This window comes from Ictalurus punctatus, chromosome 6 (genome assembly GCF_001660625.3).
Source record: "Ictalurus punctatus breed USDA103 chromosome 6, Coco_2.0, whole genome shotgun sequence".
In the NCBI taxonomy this organism is placed as follows: Eukaryota; Metazoa; Chordata; class Actinopteri; order Siluriformes; family Ictaluridae; genus Ictalurus; species Ictalurus punctatus.
In genome coordinates, this window is record NC_030421.2 from 18,143,761 (window position 1) to 18,167,516 (window position 23,756).

Consider the following 23,756-nt stretch of genomic DNA (forward strand, 5'->3'; position numbering starts at 1 on the left):
ATCATGAAGCACACAAGAACAGCTGCCTGGCTTAGGGAGATATTGCACATATATAGCACATACGTTGGGCACACATCCAGGTCTGTTGTGACCAGTCATATACTGTGTTTCTGGTGTCTAGAAAGTGTTTGGGATTATTTTTGCATAGTTGCATGTTGCCTCTACTCTAATGTCACAGTGATTTATGGGATCAAATACAGAGATTTTGCTTGTTTGTTTGTGTGTTTTTTGACTAAAAAATAACTCCTTATATGGCCAGCCAGAAATGTTAGGGATTTTTGTACTTCTTTCATAAGAAGAACCAGGAATGTAAGGTATATACTAGCAATGCCAATGCTTTGGTGTAAAATTAAAATAATGCTAAATAAATCAGTCTCATTAAATAATTGTCTCATTATTTATGCACCTTAAATTTTAACAAATTAAATCTAAATGATTAAACATCAATAATAAACTGAGATTAACTGAGACAAGGCAAAGTAATTTTTTAAACCTTAGTATTAACCTTGATAAGTTTCTCGTTTTTTCCATTCTAAGATGAAGTATGATTTATTAACCACAAATCTACACAGTACACACACACACACTCACATACAGACCCTCCTTCAATTGTATGTTTTTATTTATCTTTCAATAACAATTGTGACCATAAGATGAAACACCAATAATATAATAATATAAAATAAGTGGCAAGGCCAATTCTTTGGTTTTTGCTACACACTGAACACACTAAAAGGTTTGTGATCAAAAAATTAATACAAAAGAATAGATCAGAATTTCAGCTTTCCTTTCCTGATATTTACACCTAGATGTGAAACGACTTAAAACATGGCACATTTGGTAGCAGAACACCCAATTTTAAGTAAGGCAAAGTATAAGAATTGATAGTCCTTAGTAAATAAAAGTAAATAACACTTAATATTTGATAGCTTCTCCCTTGCTTGCAATAAATGCATCAAGCCGGTGATCCAGTGACATCACCAAACTGTTGTATTCTCCTGTTCAAAGCCTTAATTCATTAAAAGTCATCGATAAAATGAATTTAAACATTGTTTCATTATAGATTTAACTGAACTAATTCACTCTTACAGAGTATTGAAGTGAGACGATCTTCAGTGGAGACACTTCACAAACAACATTTATAAGTGGTAGCATTTTTTCAGTAAATGTGTGTGTGAAAGTGTATATGTGTGTGTTAGTGAGAGCATCAGAGAATGACAGCTTTCCTTTGTCCAAGTCCAGCTGCACTCTGATCCTCTGAAGTTTCTGTACTGCTGAGAGAGGAGTAGATAGCTCTGGTGTAGCACATGCTCTATATTTACCTTCATAATATCTCACATACCAGAGTCCACTTCTGGAGTTTACCTTACCCTTCCTCTGAGCAGATTCTGCCATTACACCTACAGCCCACACTGTACTTTCTCCCACTTTGACATCCCAGCAGTGTGTCCCTGAGTTAAACCCCTCAGAGCCCAGGATGCATGGAAATTCATCAAATCTCTCTGGATTATCAGGAAGCTTCTGATGCTCATCACTGCGTCTCACACTGGTCAGATCATTGGATACAATGAGTTTAGGATGAGTAGTGTTGGGGTCCAGAGTTACGGGTGCTAAAAAAAACAGCATACAAACATGTAATATGCAACAAACATGTACAAACATGTAATATGCAACAAACACGCCCACATACACATAGACAGACAGACACACACACACACTCACACTAAGAAGGAAAAAAATAGGGAGTTGCCTTACTGTATTGGACAATGTCCTGCATCTTCTCCCAGACTCTGAACTTCAGGTTGGCCAGATGTTTTGCCACATGGATCAGCGCTCCTGAAAGCTCCTCAGGATGCTGCAGTGTACACTGGGCTCTGCAAAAATATTCAGGAGTCAGTGTTGCTGTGGGTTTGGATTCAGAAACACAGAGAACGAGAGAGACAGGAACCACATCACTCACCTTTTCACCGTGGCCTTGTAGTTCTGTAAAAAAAAAAAAAAAAAACACAAACATCTGTGTATATGATTTACATTTTTACACCACTGAAATGTCATGTTTCTGATGATGGAAGAATTTTCACTTTCTCACAGTATAAATACTGACTAAATAATACTCACTTGTAAAAACGAGACGTCTTCAGCTCTCATCTCCTCTTCTATGGCTCTGATTGTGTCTGAAAGAGACGATATGTCTCTGCTCAGCTTCTCAATCTTCTCCTTCATCATCTGACTCTTCTGCTCCTTTTCCTCTCTCAGTGCAGCGATCCTGACTGCCTCTTCATCTCGTAGAAACTGGTGAAGCTTCTCAAACTCCTCCTTAATCTTCCGCTCCGTGTGTTGGGCCTGAATCTGCAGTGAAGAGAAAATAAAATGAAATATAACTGAATATGCAATAATGCAAAATATAATTATAATATTAAAACAATGTTATTGATTTTAACCTTTATATGATCTGCACTCTGACTCCAGTTCAGATTACAGTCTTTAAAGATCTTCAGTTTCTCCTGTAGGGGCTTCAGTGCAGTTTTGAGCTCCTCCTGAAACAAATCAACATGCTGCATAGAGACTCTGTGTTTCAGCTCTTATTTCACACATCATTAACTCGCATCACTTTTCACTCAGAGGATTTGCCTGTACAATGTAACAGCCTAGTCCAGAGCCAGCAATGATAAGACTGGCTCTCCAGAAAGACAATGGGTCAGAATGTTATCCAAACCTCTGGTGTTATATTACCAAAAACACTTGGGGCTCTCGTGGAAATTAGACAACACTCGCAGACTCATCCTCTAGGGTGAAAAGGTTTATTACAGAAGGATGAATACAAGATAGAAGAATGCAGGATAGAAGAAAACAGGATAGAATAATGAGAGTGCTCTGAGGCGCTTGTGCTGAATATCTACTATATATATGAAGTGCAATTCACGATACACTTCTATGTACTGATAAGGAGCAGCTTAAGGCAGGTCAAACAGGCTTTGTTTCAGGGTCGTACACTTAACAGAAAAACATCTTTGTGTCTCTTTAAGCAGATAAACATTCTGTACTAATCTAAATGACATGACATGACCTTCTTTGACATTATCCTCTGATGAACATAAACAGAACAAGAACAAAACTATTACAAGGTAAACATCAATAATTTCCCTTACAGGGCTAAATTGGAATTCCATCCCAGGTCATCCCTTTAGACACGTCTCTACTGTTGTAAGACAAAGACTCATGAGAATTTTGGACCTTCGGGGTGAATTCCACTGAAGAATCATTGACAGTGAGTCATAAGATATTGCCCATGTTTCCTGGATAAACTGACTCAACTGTGCCTATGGCTGGACCTTCAGCAACACTCCTACTGATATTGTATCTGTCCACAGAAGTCACAGGACTTCGTCAATTCTCTTCAGAGAAGCACACTAGGTCTTTGCATGATTTTTGCTGAACTGTACCACACTGAGTCTCAAGACTCTTTCTGTGTGATCTCTATTGATGCCATGATTGAGTATGCTGAAGTCACTTCACTTCTGGACCAACCAGAGAGACACCATTGGAATGTAGGTCGGAATAGGGAATAATGCCCAGCATAGAATGAAAATCTCCCTGCATCAACAACAAACCACAGATGTTGTTAGACAAGTTCTAGACAGCCACAATTTACTCTGCCCTTACCACTTCAGTAAAAGTCTATTTACAGCTATAGTACAGTCTATAGTACAGCTGATTGTCCTGCAGAGCTACGAAATGAGCAGAAGCAATTATTGCTGCTGACCCCTCACACCCAAGCCATAGCATATTTGAATTCTTTCACTCCAGCAGAGCTTCAGATCAACATGCATCAAAACCACCAGAAACTGGAGAAGCTTCTTCCACATACACTCAGAATTATGAACACTCAGAAACATGATGAGTCAATGTTAGCATTTTTTTATTAGATAAAACAACCTTTTCTGTGCAATATTCTTCTTTTTTGTTTACTTTATTTTATTTTATTTACAGTGCAATAGTAGCATATAATATCCACTTCTGTACATGGGAAATGTGTGTTTGATATTACCACTGTTGATTGTGACCTTGTCTTTATCTTTTTGTAATGTCTATAAACATTACAAAAATAACAGGGCTCAATAACAGGGCCTTAGTCAATAAAGCACTACTCTGACTCTGCTTTACAAGCTACAAGCTAAGATAATCTAAATACAAAAGAGTAATATTGGCAGGAAAGGCAGCATTTGTTAGTTATTAGAATGCTAAATATATTAGTTATTAGTTATTATTAATGTTAGTATTATTCTTTTCATTGTCATCTTTTGTGACGTGAACATTTCAGATTACCTTGAAGTCTGTTACTGCCTCATCAATGGGGCAGAATTTGTGGTTGGTGTGTTTTCTTGAATCCCGACACACCACACACACCGGCTGTTGATCGTCCAGACAGAAGAGTTTGAGTTTCTCACTGTGCAGACTGCAGAGAAACTTAGAACCCATTTTCTTATGTTGTTATTCCGCTACTTCTGAGTGCTCACTAAGTTTCACTTTCATTTTTGGCGAAAAATAAATAAATAAATAAATAACACTTATTTTCGGCTTGTTTAAAGGCGCATACACATGTTTGCAGGGCCACGTATTAATCACTTCCTTTCACAGGCCATAAAACTGAACATAAAACTAGAAGATTATGCTATACCAATCAGAAAATGAAAAGGTAAATGAATGTGATAATGTAGTTAGAAAATAATGAATGCTAGAACAGCTAAAGGCAAGTAACCTTCTAAAAATACATGTCATGGAAATAAGATCATAAACTTGAATACTTGTGATTGCAAGGGTTCAGCACAATTGACTTTGACATCCAGAAATAAGGGCTGCATATTAAAAAGACCTCTGACATCTAAAGGACTCTTAACTTAATTGGCCACTCTGGCACAATAATTTATCACACACACACACACACACACACACACACACACACACACACACACACACACACACACACACACACACACACACACACACACACACACACACAAAAGCTGAATTTCTTCACTGTTTGAATAGCCTCCACTCTGGTCAACATTATACAGAGCCCCAGAAGACTTTGTGGACATGGTGGAGGAGTGAAAAATGTCGGCATTTATCAGAATGTCACAGATTCCCAACCCCTTTCCTGAAGTACTCCCTGTTCTGCACATTATTCCCTGTACTCAACACAACTGATCCAATTTATCAGCTAATTAATCTTTCCTAAGTTGAGCGGATATGTTAGAGCAGGGACAGCACTAAAACATGCAGGACAGAACAGGGTTGGGAACCTATGTAGTGTTTCCTTCTCTCATGCACTGGCTGTGAAGAACCAGCAGGCAGCAGCAGGGTACAGTTTAATATTGTCAAACCTAATAAAAATATTGCTACTTTATATGACATAAAAGTGATAAGATTACTGGAATTTTAATAGTAATGACACTAATGTGATAAAATAACTCTATGTACAAAATGTATTTTAACTCACTAATTTGAAACGTAATGGAAACAAAACCTTGAAGGAACTCTGCATTTTCTCAAACTGCAAATACATGAATTTATCACAGCCTTTCCTTGAGGTTAAATAAACACATATTTAATGTGTGTGTGTGTGTGTGTTAGGGGGGGGTTGGGGGGGATGCTTACTGGTAAGGGTTTTAAAAATTAGCTTCAAAATGTGCCATTTTCCTGAGAAGTCAACAATTCTAAAACTGAAGAATCATTTATATTACTTACTAAAATATAAATTGCACAGATTTTATTATCCGAGGAATATCTCCGAGGACTTTGAGTGCTAATTTAAATTGACATTTTAATTTCATTTACATTCACCCATACACACATGCAGAAGACAACATGACTCTAGCATTTGAACTCAACAGAAAGAGAAAGGCCTAACAATAAAACAATTATTGCCCAATAATTCTGTGGTTCTTTCAGGTTACAGAAAGATTACACCAGGCCTGTCACCTCTATTATACATTTTGCTAGATCTTTATCAGATACAACAATTGCCAGTTTGCAAGTGAAATCACTAAGTGTAAAAATGGATCAGATAGTCATCAGCTCACTGATAAGATATGGTTAAATAATAGGATGTGCACTTACTCATACTCTGGGAGCGAATTACACCATGCCTGTTTTAGTGCATGAAAGCGACAATTAGGACCAGAGTTCATGGCCAGGAATCCCAAGTTTATGATTCATTCTGCTGTATAGAGCACGTACTAAACAGCTACTTCAGAGTCATATAACAAGCAGTGGCCTATACACTGTGCCCATGCTATAATCTTTGTGTACTGTAGAAGAACTAGCTATTACATAAAGTTCAACATTGGCGTTTGGACTTGTAATTGAAAAATTATGCATGATTTCTGAAATGTATACAATATGAATGAAACTGAATACGAATATATTCTTCTGAATGAACAGATAATGTGTTCTAATTGGAAGTAAATACTATTTGTTAGTTTTTGGAAGGTATTGAATGTTCATAGTGCTTTTGGTTGAGATGGCATGGGGACTGGGATCCCATGGGATGCAAGAAAATAGTTGTGCAAGCCAGAGGCTCTTACTTTTATGTTAGTGAGAGCGGGCGATCAGATATGAAACTCACAGGACAAAGAAAGACCATGTTAATGAGCATTCAAGCCCCAGCATGATGGTCAGCGTCATGGTTGTTGTTTGTTACTAGTTACTAGTTCGTTTATATTTTGGAAAACAGAACCAACTATATTCTCTAGAAAATATTGGGAGCCGTTCAAGCAGGATTAGTAAAACAGTTCTGCACACATGTGTAGTTGAGTCAAATGATGAACTGGAGTGATGTAGCTGAGGTTGAAGAACTGTCAGACACACCATGCTGACCGTGCTGAAATTTCTACCTCTGGGGTTTTGCCACATGGATCAGTGCTCCTGAATGGATCTTGCCAAATGGATCATCCCCCATACCCCCCCCCCCCCCCCCCCCCCCCCGCTCCTGCCCCCAAACATCCAAACATTTACCAGCGTTTCCGGGGTCATAGTGGTAAGTAAATAAATATTAAGATATCAAAATTGAGCATGTGTGGAGAAGGAAGTCTATTTTTATGATCATATACTTAGATTGTAAACTGTAATTTCAGCTCAATAAATTTCCTGCTCATCTTTTGACATCTTAGCAAGTGGAAATACTTTATATAGTCATATACCTTTGAATATAGTCAAATATATCTAGTATTTCTTATTATAAGATTACAATAAACCAAATATAATATTATTAAACCTATTTCAAGGTTATTCCATTTGTGCTCATTTCAACCTTGAAATAGTTGTTCTATTGGCAGATCATTTTCATTTTTCATTTTAAGCATTTATTTCTAAAAAGAAACAAAATTATCTGCTGGAAGAATAAGAAAACTATAAGCTTGAAATAAGCAATAATGTCTAAAAACAGATTTAATGATCGTAAAATTGGTTCACTGCAATCTTATAATAAGAAATACTAGACACATGCGACTTTAACCCTTTCATGCATACTGGTTACTACAGTGGACAGCTATTCAAAACCCACTTTCTGGCTATTGCAAGGATTTCAATAGAATAATTTCATAACAGCCACTAGAGTGGACAATAATTCTTCATTCGAATGCATGCAGTCCACTGGAGTGGACACTTCGTTAACTTTTTGAAAACTGTATGCAAAAGTGAAGTGAAGGTAAAATAATTTTTTATGCCTAAAGAAGAGTAAAAAAAAAAAAACACACAATGGAAAAAAAAATCAGGATTTCATAATTCATGCATGAAAGGGATATTCAAAATATTTTCATTTGCTTAGATGACTTGTTCTGCAGTGCAATGCTTCCTATGCAACTCTTTCTGTCATAGCACAAGTGACAGAAAACATCCAGCTGAGCTACAAAGTCTACCTGGATCATACAAAGGGAGAAAGTACATAACGCCATGTGAATTTAGAGGTAATGCAGATCTGAAAGCAATGATGATTTGATCTGAAATCAGAGGCAGTGCTCCATCTTGTGAAACACACTGTGCTTAATATGTTGCAACTTCACCTGAGCATTGAGCATCAACGAAATCCTTCGTTACCTTTTAATCACAACTTCCTTCACGGGGCAAAACAGGCAATTGAATATGTATGTTCAATAGATTTATTTGACCTAAAACAATGTAGAAAAAAGCACTAATCTAAAATAAGAAGGAAGAGGCTTTTCTTGTTTGTAATTTATTAGCTTTTCCCCCTGCCTATTATTCTGTGCAGGTGTGTGTGTGTGCCACTAAGTGCTTCTGTGGGTGCGGCTCTCCTATCAGAATTATAAAAGTATAATGTGCATATAAATGTCACTCAGTCTGCTGGGATTGGCATGAGAGCTGAGTTCACCATAGCTTGAATTAGTAATTAAAAATATTAATAATAATAATTATAAAGTGCTGACAAAGCGAATCCTGCATGCAATGGTGGGCAACAATGCTTTTGAATAGTAAACAACTATAATAATAATAATAATAATAATAATAATAATAATAATAATAATAATAATTATTATTATTATTATTATTATTATTATTATTATTGTTATAAATATGCTGTAGAGATTTTGGTTGTATTATTTTTATTATTTTTTGGTTCTATTTAATACTTATAATTATTTATTTTTCAAAAATTATATGTTCGCTTAATGGCTCCTTCCACTGTTGAACTTTGAGCTGTCTGTGTTCAGCTAATATTCAGCTATTCAGTTTAAGTTTTTAAACTTTAACTTTAGGCCCAATGTGTGTGTGTGTGTGTGTGTGTGTGTGTGTGTGTGTGTGTGTGTGTGTGTGTGTGTGTTAAAGTTTGAGAGACATGCTAAGTAATACAGCCTCTTATGTGAGTTTTACAACATATGCCCTTTTCTTTTACTAGCATCATTCCATTCTGACGTAAGTCTCATGTGTCTCATAGCAACCATGATCCTTCCCAGCAAGTAGTGATGATGGTGGTGATGATGATGATGATGATGATGATGATGGTAGTGGTGTGTGGGCCTTTGAAAGGCACAATAAAATTTACATGCCATAATGTTATAAAAGAACAAGGTGGTGCATTTATTATCCCTAAAGTAGAACAATTACATTTTCCCTGCTTTTATAAGTGTGTTCTTTTATAAGTGTATTTGGACAATGACCCCATAAAACATTTGGCACAAGTTAATTTTTCATGACTTTGCCAATTTTTATTTGTTCTGGATAGGTTTTAAAGGGCACTTAGCCAGTGAAGCATCTCTCTGTGTCACTCTTGTCTCAGGCAGCAGGAAGGCAGCTTGAGGAAGAAAGACCCAAAGATCAACAGGACCAAAATCCTTTCCAAAATTCTCCCTTCTTTTTTCTTCTTAAACCATCAGTTTTTGGAATCTACAAACTTTAACTACAGCCGTCACTGATTTTTGCCTTGCTTGCTTTTATTTTCTGGGTTTTTATACTTATTTACTTACTTACTAATTTCTGCCACTACTAAGACTGGATTCATCATGTCAACACCTCCAATGATCTGCTATGACAATGCTGCTGTGTGCTCTGACACATCATGCCTGGTGCCAGAGAGTAACTTTAACATTATCCTCAGCACAGTCCTAAGCACCGTGCTCACCGTCATGCTAGCTATGGTCATGTTTTCCATGGGCTGCACAGTGGACGTGCACAAGCTCTGGGCACACATCCGCCGGCCGTGGGGTATCTTCATTGGCTTTCTTTGCCAGTTTGGCATCATGCCCTTCACCGCGTTCGCCTTCTCGCTAGCCTTCCAGGTGCTTCCCATACAGGCTGTGGTCATCTTAATCATGGGCTGCTGTCCTGGAGGAACCAACTCTAATGTCATCACTTACTGGCTGGATGGAGACATGGATCTCAGGTAAGAGCACAAGGCATTACTATTTGCAATGATAGCCTGGAGCCAATTATCATTATTATTATCATCATAGATATTCCGCCTACATGACAGACATTTAACAAACACTAACAAATTGTTACTTTTTAATCTGTTAATAGTTACATTTAATGTTGTTGAACATCCACAAAACAATTTAGTTTCTGTTACCACATGAAATCAGATATAAACAGCCATTCCCTCAACAGCCTCTCTCTCTTTTTTTTTCTTTTTTTTTTTTTAATCTCTCTTGTAATTAATAAAACAAATAAATACAACAAGTCATGTTACAGAGACATTGGAAAGTGCAAAGTCCTCTGTCCTGAACAATGTCATATCAGAAAAGTTACAGTTTTGCTCTGACTGTTACAATGTGTTGACACAGCACTTTCGTCTAGCTAAATAAATGTTTCCTTCACAGAAAGCTTCACCATATCAGCAATTATACCGATTTTTAAAAACCATTTAAAAAGTTACTATAGAAATGTTAAAGTATTAGAACAAGCCGATTAATAAAAACCTGTTGTTCGCCTTAAAGCCGATATTGCTGTCGGAGATAGAAAATTAATCAATGCCTGTTGTGATATAATACACTAAATGGTTATGTGTTGTGGACACCAGACCATCACACCCATTGTAGGTCTTCCCCAAACTATTGCAACAAAGTTGGAAGCACAATTATATAGAATGTCTTTGTGTGCTGTAGCATTACAATTTTCCTTCACTGGAACTGAGAGGCCCAAACCGGTTCCAGAATGACAATGCTCCTGTGCACAAAGTAAGCTCCATGGATACATGGTTTTCTAAGATTGGAGTGAAAGGACTCGAGTGGTTTGCAAAGAGCCCTGACCTCAAAACCACTGAACACCGTTTGCATGAACTGGAACACTGGCTGCACCCCAGGTCTCCTCGCCTTACACTAGTGCACGACTAATGCTCTTTTTGCTGATTGAGCAAAATCCCCACAGCCACACTCCAAAATCTAGTGGAAAGCCTTCTCAGAAGAGTGAATTTATATTCATACCAACAGTCACACATTTGTAATAGATATCTATAGCTATCTTCTAGTACTGTTCTGTTCACAGTCTGAACTAACATGTAACATGCAATATGCTTAGCTCTTTTAGTACTAAAATAGTGTGTATATGACATCCCACCCACAGTATCAGCATGACAACATGCTCATCCATCCTGGCGCTTGGGATGATGCCCCTTTGTCTGCTCATCTACACTTCAGTCTGGATCTCAGCTGATACCATCCAGATTCCTTACGACAGCATAGGTGAGACATTGTTTTACAGGTTTACATAAATGAATACCATTCAGTTTGGTTAATTCGAAACATCAGTAGGACTCGGCTTTTAATGTATAAGCCACTGTATCTCTGAGGGCTTGTCTGTGATATTCCTGTGTGCCAATAAATAGTATTTAGTTAAATATAAAAGAAAAAAAGATCGTATAGGTTTATATTTTCACTCAGAGAAATATTTTAAAATAATGGGGACAGTAATATTATTTTAATTATATTCATCACATTTATATTTAAAAAATCACTTTATTGTTAAGAATTTTTTTTGTAACTAGGTTGAACTGAAACCTGAAGGACAAAATGAAATTGACAAAATGAAATTGACCAAAAAAAAAAAAAAATAAAAATCCATGTATATTTAATGTAGTCAGTCTTTAGACAAGTTGGTGTCCAAACTTTGCATCAGGTTTTAAAATGATTTCAGATCTTGTCTGTCTGTCTAATCTAATCCAACCTAATCTAATTTATTATAATCTAATCTAATAGCAGTCATCTCACACTAGATGTTGCTTCATGTTAAGGTATTACGCTGGTGAGTCTGCTCGTGCCTGTCTCTTTGGGAATCTTTGTCAAACACCGCTGGCCCGTTGTGGCGAAAAAGATCCTGAAGGTGAATATTGAGTTTTTCCTCCATTGCTGTCACAACTACATTGCACATATTCATGCACTGAGAACTATGTTTTCTATGTTTTTTTGTTTAGTTAAATATTTATATATTTTCTTCTGTAGTTTGGCTCTATTGTGGGCATCCTTCTGATTATCATCATTGCTGTGGTGGGTGGTGTGCTATACCAGTCCTCATGGACAATTGCTCCTTCTCTATGGATAATTGGAGCGGTCTACCCATTTGTCGGCTTTGGCCTGGGCTTTCTGCTGGCTCGATTTGTGGGGCAGCCTTGGTACAGGTATTACAACGAAACCTTGTATTTCTTTGTTTACATCTTCCTTTTGAGCCACTGTAAAATATGACAGCAACAATTGAATGCTTATATCATGAACGTGCAGTTTAATGGGTGTTTTTTGACAGTGTTTTATTTTGCTTTTCATAGAAATATATGACAAATTTTAGATGGTTCAATAACGATTCAGTTTCATAAATATTCAAGTCAGATGTGTTGGTTCCAGGTGTCGCACTATTGCACTGGAGACAGGCTTCCAGAACTCACAGCTGTGCAGCACGATTGTTCAATTGTCCTTTGCTCCTGAGGAGCTGGAGGTCATGTTCTCCTTCCCCTTAATCTACAGCATCTTCCAGCTCATTGTGGCTGTGCTGTCAATTGCAGGTAAGTTATCACTACTAAGCTATACAGGATAAAATAGAAATTGGATCATACGGATGGGATAAAAATACATGTGATCACTTGCCACTTTATCATTTGCCTCAGTGTTGACCATTTTTTAAATTAGATTTCATATCTCTTTCTGATATGTTGAGGTAATAAACTTATAAACTTAGACAAGTGGCACAGTGGTAGAGCAGATAGTCTTGCTGCCTCAGGGTCTCTGTTTTGACCTAGAGCTCAGGTTACTGTCGGTGTGGAGTTTCTCATGTTCTCTCTGTGTTCATGAGGGATTCTTCTGGGTTTTCTAGTTTCCTCTCTACTCCCAAAAACTTGCCCGTAGGTGGATTGGCTACACTAAAGACCTGTTAACACTAGTGCGTTTTTGTTTTAAAACACATAACTGTACAGTTACGCCTGTCGTCTACACTACCCTGGTGTTTTCCACCCTCGAAAACGGAGACTTTTGGAAATGCCGAAGACCCCGTTCAAGTTTGAAAACTCCGGGCTTGCGTTTCAATGTAAACGGACCAAAACAAAGACTTTTGGAAATGAAGGCGTGGCTTCGCCCACATCCGCCCCCTGTTTGGGTCGTCTGGATCATTGTGTATCCTTCCCTGATTCGTCAAGCCCCTACCATACGACCGTTACGGTACCTTGATCGTATACAGAACAACACAGACACTGAACCGCAAGCTTTGCTGGCTTTGTCATTCATAGCAGCCATTGTGCAGTTAAATTCTGTATTTTATAATACTGCAGCTGCTTACATGCGCAAGCGGCGAGCTATGATTAGAGCAAATCGGCAACAAATCTCATTTCGAGCGCCGTAAGGCCTACATGGAACGCCGGTTTGGACTAGCAACCAACTTCCTGATTACACTTGTATGCGCATGCCCAGTGTGCATGAAAGGTCATGTGACATGCGTATTCGGTCGTGTAGAGTGGACGGAGATCGTTTCTGAAACACAGCGGAAACGCCAGTGTGGACGAGGATCATTTTCATTTTAAAATGCCGTATTAAAACGAAAACGTACTAGTGTAAACAAGCCCTAAACTACCCCCGAGTTAATTAAATAGACTTAAACAAGGAAGGTATTTCAGATTTTTTTCTTTACCTAAAAACCAACAGTACTCTGTGTTAGACAATAATCAGAAACACATGAAGTAATTCTTACGAGCACATCTGCCATGTATTCAATTCACTATAATAACTGACAAACTATATTTGAAAATAAGGCTCTTTAGTGCAAACTTTTCCTGACTAAATCTCTCCTGGCTTATCCAGAAAGGAGTAGGAGGCTGAATAAAAATGTTCATATTCACCACTACCTTGTTCTCTATTCTCATTTAGAAGTACAAATGTGTACATGCCTTGTTCAAGTTGACAACTTTGTGACACAAGTCTCCTGTTTCAGGTTACCAGCTGTATAAGAGGCACTGTAGGAGAAAATTGTCTGAGGAGGATAGCGAGAGGGCTGAAGGAGCTGTTGACACTGCCTCTTGTAAAGACAAGACAGAGTATGCTTTGGACAATGGAGGATTTCAGAGTGATGAGAATGGGAACACTGAAGGCAAGGGAACAGTCACTCATCTGTGAGCTGGCATCAGGCTCGATCTCCATATGAACTGCCTTCTGCTGGCAGAAGTGCATTTCCTGCCAGCACCGTTTTGCCCCTGGCTGTCCCTGCAATGAGCTGCCATTATAGACACATTATTCTACAGTGTTCTCAAGTCTCTGGACAAAGTAGTTTGGTGGCAGGGAAAATTGAGTGTATTAGTGTGTCGGTAAAAATAGTCCTCCTACAGCATTTGCTTTATGATCAATGTGCAATTAAAAACAACAGCGTCAGGCCGGAATGTACTGAAATTGCACATTATTATAAGTGAATCACGCATCTTCTTAACAGCCTTACTGCTCAGCATAGACTATTTCATAGACCACTTAAAAACATTTAAATGATCATATGATATATATGATCATATACTAATTTATACAGACACACTGAGGTGATTTGCTGGTTATTATTATTATTATTATTATTATTATTATTATAATATAAGGAATGGGCACAAATTCATATATTGTAGCCACAAACTAAATCTTGTGGAATTGTGCAACTTGATCCTGTGACTTAACATGTTGTGGGGCGATTATACTTAATATGTGGCCTCCGTTTAATCATTCAGTGGGAACGGATGAAAAATTTTTTTCATTTTGAGAATGTCTTAACCTCTTGTAGTTCAAGATTAGAAGCAAAAGTTTCTGAATTTTCACAATGATGAGCTCACATGACTGTGCAGCAATGTTTTAGATATTCTGTTTCTATTTGTGATGTTTGATACCAGTGTTCAGTGTTTTCAGCCTTTTTTTGTAATTGTGCATGAGAGGAAGTAAAATTAAGTAAAATGACTTTTGTTGAAAGATTGCACCTCTTGAAACTTGGGTTGCCATATGAACTGGACTTAAAACAATAAACAGTGTTTTAATTTAACATTATAATTTGTATTTAAATGAAAGTTTTATGTACATTAACAATCAGTGATTAAAGAGTTACTTAACTTTCAATTTCATTTTAGGAATTAATTTAATCACAAGTATTTTTCATTTTTTATATATATTATAAATTTGGTAAACACTGAGATGGCATTACTCGACAAAAGAAAACAAATGCTTAATAAAATATTACTGTGAATGTATTGTAAATATGATCTCAGTTGTAGCATTGTGAATATATTAAACAGTGAGCAAATAATAGCCGTTTGAGTACAGAACTGAGTAGATTCTTATAAATAATCTTGGTTTTTGTGAGGATAAATTATAGCATGTGCAAATAAATTTGTGTTCTTTCATCCTTGCTATCTGCATGTTCACTTTTATTTTATATCAGAATCACATTACATGGACATTATAATATGATATTGGATCTACATGATTATATATCACTTCAGTTTGTTGGGGATTAAAAGAAACATGATGTGTATCATAGGATGTATACTGTATACATGGGGAAAATACAGTGCCCTCCACTAATATTGGCACCCCTGGTAAATATGAGCAAAGAAGGCTGTGAAAAATTCTCTTTATTGTTTAACATTTTGATCAAATAATTCACAAAAATGCTCTCATCATTATCAAACGATTGCAAACAACACAGGTTTATCCAAAAAATATATCTTTGCTAAATAAAGGTGTGCGATGATTATTGGCACCCTTTTAGTCAATAATACTTTGTGCTTTGCCAAGATAACAGCTATGAGTCTTCTCCTATAATGCCTGATGAGGTTGGAGAATACATGGCAAGGGATCTGAGATCATTCCTCCATACAGAAGGATACAGAAACCATACAAAAGGCTTTCTATGGGTTTCAAGTCAGGGGACTGGTATGTCCATGGCAGGACCTTGATTTTGTGGTCAGTAAACCATTTATGTGGTGAATTATTTTTGTGTATGTTTTGGATCATTGTCCTGCTGGAAGATCCAAACACAGCACATTTTATGCTTTTTGGCAGAGGTAGTCAGGTTTTCATATGATCTGTTAATATTTGATAGAGTCCATGATGCCATGTATCCTAACAAAAATGTCCAGGTCCTCTGGCAGAAAAACAGCCCCAAAACATTAAAGAGCCACCACCATATTTAACCGTGGGCATGAGGTACTTTTCCATATGGCTACCTCTCTGTGTGCGCTAAAACCACCTCTGGTGTTTATTGCCAAAAAGCTCTATTTTGGTTTCATCTGACCACAGACCCGATCCTATGTGAAGTTCCAGTAGTGTCTGACAAACTGAAGACGCTCGAGATTGTTTTTGTTACGAGAGTAGAGGCTTTTTTTCTTGAAACCCTTCCAAACAACTTGTGGCTTGTAGTTCTGGAGACTTTCTGACCCTAAGGCACAACTAACTTCTGCAATTCTCAAGCTGTGATCCTTGGAGATTTTTGGGCCACTCGAACCATCCTCTTCACAGTGCGTTGAGACAATATAGACACACATCCAATTCCAGGTTGAGTCATAACATTTCCAGTTGACTGGAACTTCTTAATTAGTGCCCTGATGGTGGAAATGAGCATTTTCAACACATGTGCTACTTTCTTATAGCCACTTCCCATTTTGTGAAGCTCAACAACCTTTAGCTATATTCCTTGGTCTTACCCCTTGTTATGAATGACTAAGGGAATGAACTGTTTCACCCCTGTGAAACAGGAAGTCATGGTTGAACAATTTCCTGTTCCTAGACACCCAGGTGTACTAACAAAAAAGTAAAATGACAATAGGAATATACTTCAAATATATTTTTCTCATATGAATTCACAGGGGTACCAATAATTGTTACACACCTATATTTAAGAAAGATTTTTTAAATAAACCTGGGTTTTGGTTGCAACTGGGTTTTGTTTTCTTAACAAAAGATTAAACAATAAAGACAATTTTTCACAGCCCTCTTTGCTCATATTTACCAAGGGTGCCAATATTAGTGGAGGGCACTGTAAGTCATGGCATTATATTACTGACTAACATATAATACAGATCTGTGCATGAAGTTTGAAAGGAAACACAGGAAATTAATTTTCAAATTACAGTGTCCCTTCAAAATACATTTTTATAGAAATGAAGTAAAATATTTCCTGTAGTGGAATGCTTTCTTGTAAAAGTAAACCTTAAAAAAAAAACTGATCAGGAACAAAAAGAACAGTGTGTACAGTATGACAGGCTTTTCAGTACCTCTTATCTGGATACCAAGATAACACTTGAACACATGAAGGCACATTTGATGAACATAATAAAAGGACAATAATAGTATAGGATATACGATAGTTCAACTATAGCTTTCAACATTTTTGAAGGAGTAACTCAGCTTGAGAGTCTTATTTTTGTGGCATTCACTGAAGAGTGGTCAGAAATAGTTTGCCATCTGACCAATTTAAAACCAGTTAAAAAGCTGCTTTTGCAAGTTAGTCATTTAGGAATACTGAAACATCTGAACTGTTCCATTTGGAATATATCTACTGAAGAACTACATGCATATCTGCACAATTTTAATAATGTATCTTTAGAACTAGATCATATTGAAAAATTTACTTTTTCACAAATTATTTTCACAACTTAAACGTCCTATTTTTAGACCGTGTAGGCTTTAAATGGTCCATTATAAAAGATCTCGATTTGTTTGTCATAGTGCAAGAGACTTTGGACATTTTTTTTTTTTTTGGAATTTTGCAAAATCTTTTTAGCACAGAGACTAATATCACATGAACTCGACTCAGATGATTTCTAACCATAATGTTTGTCAGTTATTTAAATATTTGTTTTTGTTGACCCTTTAAAAAAAAATAAAACCCAACTATATGGAATTAGCAGCCAATTCATGTGCGTTGTAAGTATTGAAACAGCAAATATATCATTAACAACATTTTTGAGTTTGTTAACAACAGACTTTGTCCCAATACTGTGTTATTGCATTATATTTCACATTATTTAATTCATACTAAAACAGATTGATGGTGCTGTTCAAAAAAATTTCTGCCTCCCTTTCAGGGTAGAATACACATAAAATAAGAAAAGTTAGTTTCTATGCTTCTTAACAGTTTGCGTTGTGGTGCTATGCGACAACAGGTAAGTGATTCTTCTTCTCGGTGGTCAAAGACGTTAGGCCGATCAGCTGAATACTGTGTTGGGCCACCTAGTGTGCAGGATTAAAATGCATTCTCGGTCAGCGCCACCTATCGTGCAGGCGTGAATTAGCTGAAGGCGATCAATCATTTTGCGTTTGGTGTGAAAGCACCGTTCATCTGCGATTCACTTCGCTTTATCGCATCGCACTCAGTGTGAAAGGGCATTCAGCCACCATTAAAGGGCAGGCCATGACAGCAAATGACTGGAAAAAATAAAATCACTCCTGAAGTCTGTAGTTACTAAGAATAAATTGAGCCAATGCCATGTGTGGTTCTGAATTTTTAGGAAATTATTACTACTTACAGTATTATAATTGGAAAAGCTTAAATTTAGACAACATTTGGGATATTTCAGCAATCAGTTTGTTCATCTAAGTCTCGAAAGCATAGACCTGTCAAAACAACCAAATGTAGCCATTATGTTTCACAAACCTGAATTGTTAACACATGCAGGTCTGTCAAACACAAATACAGTCCAAAATCTTTTAGTAGTGTTGCTTTAATCATACTTCACCAAATTCTCCATATACAATAACACTAAAAGCCAAAGGAGGCAAAAATATTATCAATCTCATCATTGTGCACACTGCTAGATTTCAGTGAACTGGTCTCCATTTTGCTTTTTTTTTGACTAAATACGCCTTCGCTTCCTGACATCACATCGTTATGTATAGGTGAAACTTTTGTGTACTTTCTGCATTTGTGTGATGATTTTGCAGTTACATTAAAAAGGTCTCTGGCTACCCGAGAGCGCATTCTGACTTTTCCAACTCGGCTCCTGACGCTTCCATAACATCTCAAAAGTGTAGTAAAACGTGTTCTGAAGTAGCAATTTGTCCTTCGCTGAAGAAAAAGGGAAGGTCTCACCAAGTCAGTTCCTTTAAGCATCACATTGTGAACCCTAAGCCTAAGCCTCCTCAGTTTCTTCTGCACACTGGATATGAAAACAAAACAAAAAATAATTAAGATCATAAATGCAATAAACTTACATGTAAAAAAAAAAAATAATAATAAAAGAATAAGTGTCCTGCACTGTACCTGATTCCCTCACACTCCAAAGCCTTCATCCTCTGGCACCTGAGGAGCATGAAGGCAAGATAGCGGCGTTCCCAATACAGCTTACTCCTCTTACACCAGCCCATCATCTGTTCAAAATGTGCAGCCATGTCCTTAATGGAGGATGCTGTACTTAGCCTTTTCAAGAACATCTTCTTCTGCTCCAGCACAGGCAGGCTGGAAGTACTCGGTTGCCCAGGAGATGCTGTCTTACTGAACACTTCAACTGCACACTGACAGGAGGCACATCCAAACACAAACAAGGATTCCAAAGCAGAAATGAGTTCTCCAAATGGGGTTTCTCAACCACTTAATACACCAATGCTTTGGCCATGGCTTAAAACTTCATATTCAATCATGTTTTATTTATCTTTTAGGTTATTTGTACAAGTAAGAACATTTTCATAAATGACTGCAGCACCTTTAAATTGACAGCACAATGTGACAGCATGTTATATTAAAGCCTAATCTTGTTTTACATTGAATAAGCCTACTCCTGAGTGTGTCTGAGTTTAAGGACTTGTTGTCTTGGCAAGCCCAACAACTTTGAAGAAAATAAGAGTCTTGGATCATTTGAAATGGTCAACAATCCAATGAAGCTTACTCAGTAGTCTATATATGAAGCACGTGGCCCAGAGCAGGGCAGCGCTGTAGTAACCGCAATCTATCCTAATCCATCTATGATCTATGTATTTAAGGTCTCAAAAATTAAAATAAGTCTAATAACCTGTTTGGAAGTTTGCTGCAGCATCGACTTTATGTCCAAATCTGCAGAAGATCCTACAGATGTGTGAAAAACAAACAAACAAAAAAAAACAATAAATAACATTAACAAAATCCCTTTTAAAGTAATTAAAGAAATCAGACTTACGAGAGCATGGTGGACCTCGACGCAAAATGGTCCTCCCCAGATCCATGCTAGATGTCATTTCCTCACGGGCTAGCATCTGCATTATCTTCATCTCTTCTTCTTCCCTCTTTTCCACCTGTTCCTCACTTCCCTCCTCAAACAGCCTATCGAGAACAGAGAGGTTTTTCATCCCAAAAGGCTCTGGTGTACTCCTCTCCTCAAGCAGGTCAGAATAAGTGGAGCCCAGAAACACTGCCAGGTCTCCGGGCAAGGTGAAGTCAGGGAGGAAGGTCATGGGTTGACAATGCACTACCTCATGCAGCAGAGCCATGATCCCTTCATACACAGGCACCAGAGTTCTCAGGATGCCTCTGAAAAACACCCTGCACACAATGAATGTAAAGAGCAAAAAGAGTTGAATTGCAGGCTGCTTTGTTATGAGCCAAACATTTTACATGTTTTGCAGTACATTAACAACTTCTTGTCAACATCTTGACAAACTGACACGATCACTCCTCTGAACTCACCAGAGTCGACTGAGCATGCATGTCAGCACCAAGTTCAGCACGATGAACTCAGACAAACGAAGATGCTGCCTTGTCAATCTTTCAGGGGAAGAGTTAAGAGTTTTTATACCAAGAGCTGTCTCGATTCTGATTGGCCAGGTGTTGATTCTTTTTCCATAGCAGGATGGCTTTAAGTAGTGCTGGCTGCAAATTTATTAATGTTCTAATATATTATAATTTCTATTGCAACAGCTCATTTACATGGACTTGTATAGTGGACGTTTCACATACACTATGTGGACACCTGACCATCACACCCATATGTGCTTGCTGAACATCTCATTCTGGATATAGTGCCCCTCTACTGTTATAATCCACTGGATTTTGACATGTCGCTGCAGGGACTTGCCCAATCAGCCACAAGTGCACTCTTGAGGTTTGGCCCTCATGTTGGATGAAGACACCTGGCGCAAGTCAGTGTTCCAATTCACCCAAAGGTTGAGGTCAGGGATCTGTGCCACTTTTTGTTCTTCCACTCTAAACTGGGTAAACCTTGTCTTTATGAACTTCGCATTTTGCACAGGATCATTGTCATGCGGGAGCAGGTTTGGGCCTCTTAGCTCCAGTGAAGGGAATTGTAATGCTACAGCATACAAAGATGTCCTATACAATTGTGCACTTCATATTTTGTGGAAACAGTTTGGGGAAGACCTATATATGGTTGTGATGGTCAGGTGTCCACAAAGTTTTGGCCATACAGTGTAATTCAAGCCTAATAATAAGCATATTAAAATGCTTCAGAACAAAAAAAAAAGTATAATAATTGATATGGTGAAACTGTAAGGAGATATTTATTTACCACTTATTTAACATTATTTTACAAGGACACTCGGGTGGAAAGGACTAGTGGCTAGCATGCGGTGCTCTCATTGCAGCGGTACAGATTTGATTCCCGGTCAGGGAACCAACCCCAGCCACCTGAGTGCTGCACAAGCTAGTGCACTGTCAGTGCTGGTTCCAAGCCCGGAAATGGGGAGGGTTGCACATCCGGCATAAAACGATTCAAAATGGTAAATGGTCTGCACTTCTATAGTGGCTTTTAACCGTAGCAGTTCTACAAAGCACTTTACACTGTTTCTCACTCACAGACGCAAGGTGCTATAGCCGGTCATTGGGAGCAACTTAGGGTTCAAAATCTTGCCCAAGGACATTTCAGCATGTATGACGGGGATCGAACCCACGCTACCACCTGAGCCATAGCCCCCCCTTCTGCCCTGGATGGGTGATCCGCTGTGAATACCAAACAGGAGCAGCCAACAGAGGGGAAAAATAGATAAAGTCTATATTCATGCATGGTAATATTCCTTGTATGTTACTAAAGCTGTATGCCTGTAGGTAGTGGAGGATACGAGAAAGCTTTGGTGCACTGGTCCAGGGTCCGGCACAGGAGACTGGAGGCTCCCAACACTTTAAGACAAAACCATTCCAGCATGGGATGACTAGGGACGTCGCAATGTCCTACATCAACTCCCACATCCCTGCATGGAGAAAACACATTAAGTCTATAAGCTGTGGGGAAATTATGGGGATGCTCAACTGCCCTAAAAAGGAATTTGATCCGCCCACTAATTTTATTACTTATTCAGCAACAGTGCAAATAAAACAGACAAATGGCAGTTAAAACCAGAAACCAGGACAGAGCCTGGAAACTGGACTGTCCAGGGGAAACCTGGACCTGTGACATCAAGTCATGGTCAAGATGTTTTTCTTCTGACAGGGTATGCTTATTCTGGGGTCTTGTTAGTTATGTATCAAAAATTGGCTGTTTTTTTGCCATTGTCTCATGATGGGTTTCACACATCATTGTTTTACCTCTGGATTTGGTTTGGGCATAGCTCCTGCAGGTCTTGCAAGACTGCCTGCAGTTTCATGTCCTGCAGTCGGTTTATGCATTGCTGAACCTGTAGTGCACACAAAAGCAAATGACATGTAATTCCCTAAATCTTAAATAGTACTTAATGTCACAATGCTCCCTGGTCCTGCACATGTGAGTGTTTTCCCTGCTCTAACACACCCATATCAACTGAGGAAGGGGCTCTTAACTAGCTGATCAGTTTGATCTGGGGTGTTGGAAGGAGGGAAAACACTTACATGTGACGGGGGTGCAGATGGGAATTTTAGAAAAGAAAGTAGACCTGTTTGATGGCCAGAAAAGGTTTGTGTTGTCTGAAGCCGTTGTGCAGTACATACAGGATCTCATGGACTACGCGGATCTCTGTGTTCAGCACGCGGCTGCCCAGCAGCTTCAGCACGTTCCCACAGTGCACCACCACAGCTTCTGTTACAGCGGCTAAAATTTAACCAACAACTTAATAAATCAACTATATATTTATATATTAAAATATTATATACAACACTAAGGTTAACAATTTTCTAAAAACGCTGCACCCCACGTGGGTAACACTCACAAACAAACCGAATACGCTACTATCAAACTTTATCTACCAGCAGAACAACTTTAATAACACAACAAAATACCTGTTCGTGTGTTAAAAGGGATTCTACAAGCCGCAGCAACACCTGGATACGGAATGTTTATTTTATTCCACGGTTCGACCGCCATGTTGTTTAAAAGCGAGCAGGAACTGGAAGGCTTGAACACATCTCGACGGTTGCCAGATCCCTCTTCCAAATTCCCCCAAAAGAAACCAATTTTTTATGCCCAGAGGCCTTATCTTTGCAGGATATTACAGATTATTATATATAGATATATTATATGATTACCCCTAGGGCCTGCTGAAAACAAACAAACAAACAAACAAGCAATATAAACCATAACAGAAATTCTAATAATTTCCACTACAAACACCATTACAAACCATTAAAACCAATAGAGATCTACAGGGACCAATACAGTTTCCATTAAAACCAATACAATTCCCATTATAACCATTAAAACAATAATAATTTCATTAGGGTTTGTACTGGAGCTTTTTTTCCAGCAAGGGGGTCTCTCTTTTCATTGAGTCAGATGGTTTGATTCAGCTCACTATTAAGATCCGACTCGTGTCTAAAATGGACAAATTCTATAATATTTAGACCAGTAATCTTCTTTGCCTAACTATCACTGAAATTGTCTCATGAAGTCTTTCACTTCCTTAAAAAAA

General features: G+C 38.0%; 3 protein-coding genes across 4 annotated transcripts; 1 reads left to right on the forward strand and 2 right to left on the reverse strand.

Moving 5' to 3' along the window:
* Positions 1-600: 600 nt before the first annotated feature.
* Positions 601-4,544, reverse strand: LOC108266096 (zinc-binding protein A33). The gene is made up of 6 exons (XM_017469092.3): positions 4,327-4,544; positions 2,442-2,537; positions 2,119-2,349; positions 1,961-1,983; positions 1,756-1,874; positions 601-1,610 (listed from the first exon to the last, which is right to left on the reverse strand). Exons 1-6 carry the CDS (start codon positions 4,477-4,479, stop codon positions 1,075-1,077), a joined length of 1,158 nt encoding a protein of 385 aa, XP_017324581.1. The 5' UTR covers positions 4,480-4,544; the 3' UTR covers positions 601-1,074.
* Positions 4,545-9,107: 4,563 nt separating this feature from the next.
* On the forward strand, positions 9,108-15,355 carry slc10a2 (solute carrier family 10 member 2). The gene is made up of 6 exons (XM_017470845.3): positions 9,108-9,898; positions 11,077-11,195; positions 11,744-11,832; positions 11,952-12,127; positions 12,348-12,505; positions 13,921-15,355. The coding sequence occupies exons 1-6, from the start codon at positions 9,519-9,521 to the stop codon at positions 14,100-14,102; spliced, it is 1,104 nt and encodes a 367-aa protein (XP_017326334.1). The 5' UTR covers positions 9,108-9,518; the 3' UTR covers positions 14,103-15,355.
* A 7-nt stretch (positions 15,356-15,362) lies between these two features.
* On the reverse strand, positions 15,363-23,286 carry nepro (nucleolus and neural progenitor protein). Of its 2 annotated transcripts, XM_017470843.3 has the most exons (9): positions 23,128-23,286; positions 22,785-22,939; positions 22,462-22,550; positions 21,999-22,127; positions 20,611-20,688; positions 20,105-20,466; positions 19,961-20,013; positions 19,216-19,466; positions 15,363-19,111 (listed from the first exon to the last, which is right to left on the reverse strand). In XM_017470843.3, the coding sequence occupies exons 1-9, from the start codon at positions 23,210-23,212 to the stop codon at positions 18,715-18,717; spliced, it is 1,599 nt and encodes a 532-aa protein (XP_017326332.1). In that variant the 5' UTR covers positions 23,213-23,286; the 3' UTR covers positions 15,363-18,714. The 2 variants fall into 2 exon arrangements, with proteins under 2 accessions (XP_017326332.1, XP_017326333.1); XM_017470844.3 differs by lacking the exon at positions 22,785-22,939 and having other exon boundaries at positions 23,128-23,218.
* Positions 23,287-23,756: the final 470 nt, after the last annotated feature.

Coding starts and splice junctions, on each gene's coding strand:
- LOC108266096 (XM_017469092.3), bottom strand. CDS start 4,479: ATGGGTTCTAAGTTTCTCTGCAGTCTGCACAGTGAGAAACTCAAACTC. Junction 1,875..1,960: donor TACAAGGCCACGGTGAAAAG/GTGAGTGATGTG, acceptor ATATTTTTGCAG/AGCCCAGTGTACACTGCAGC. Junction 1,611..1,755: donor GCAGGACATTGTCCAATACA/GTAAGGCAACTC, acceptor TGTTTTTTTTAG/CACCCGTAACTCTGGACCCC.
- slc10a2 (XM_017470845.3), top strand. CDS start 9,519: ATGTCAACACCTCCAATGATCTGCTATGACAATGCTGCTGTGTGCTCT. Junction 11,833..11,951: donor TGGCGAAAAAGATCCTGAAG/GTGAATATTGAG, acceptor TTTCTTCTGTAG/TTTGGCTCTATTGTGGGCAT. Junction 12,506..13,920: donor GGCTGTGCTGTCAATTGCAG/GTAAGTTATCAC, acceptor CTCCTGTTTCAG/GTTACCAGCTGTATAAGAGG.
- nepro (XM_017470843.3), bottom strand. CDS start 23,212: ATGGCGGTCGAACCGTGGAATAAAATAAACATTCCGTATCCAGGTGTT. Junction 22,551..22,784: donor CTTTTCTGGCCATCAAACAG/GTCTACTTTCTT, acceptor TGTGCACTACAG/GTTCAGCAATGCATAAACCG. Junction 19,467..19,960: donor TGCAGCAAACTTCCAAACAG/GTTATTAGACTT, acceptor GCCTCCTGTCAG/TGTGCAGTTGAAGTGTTCAG.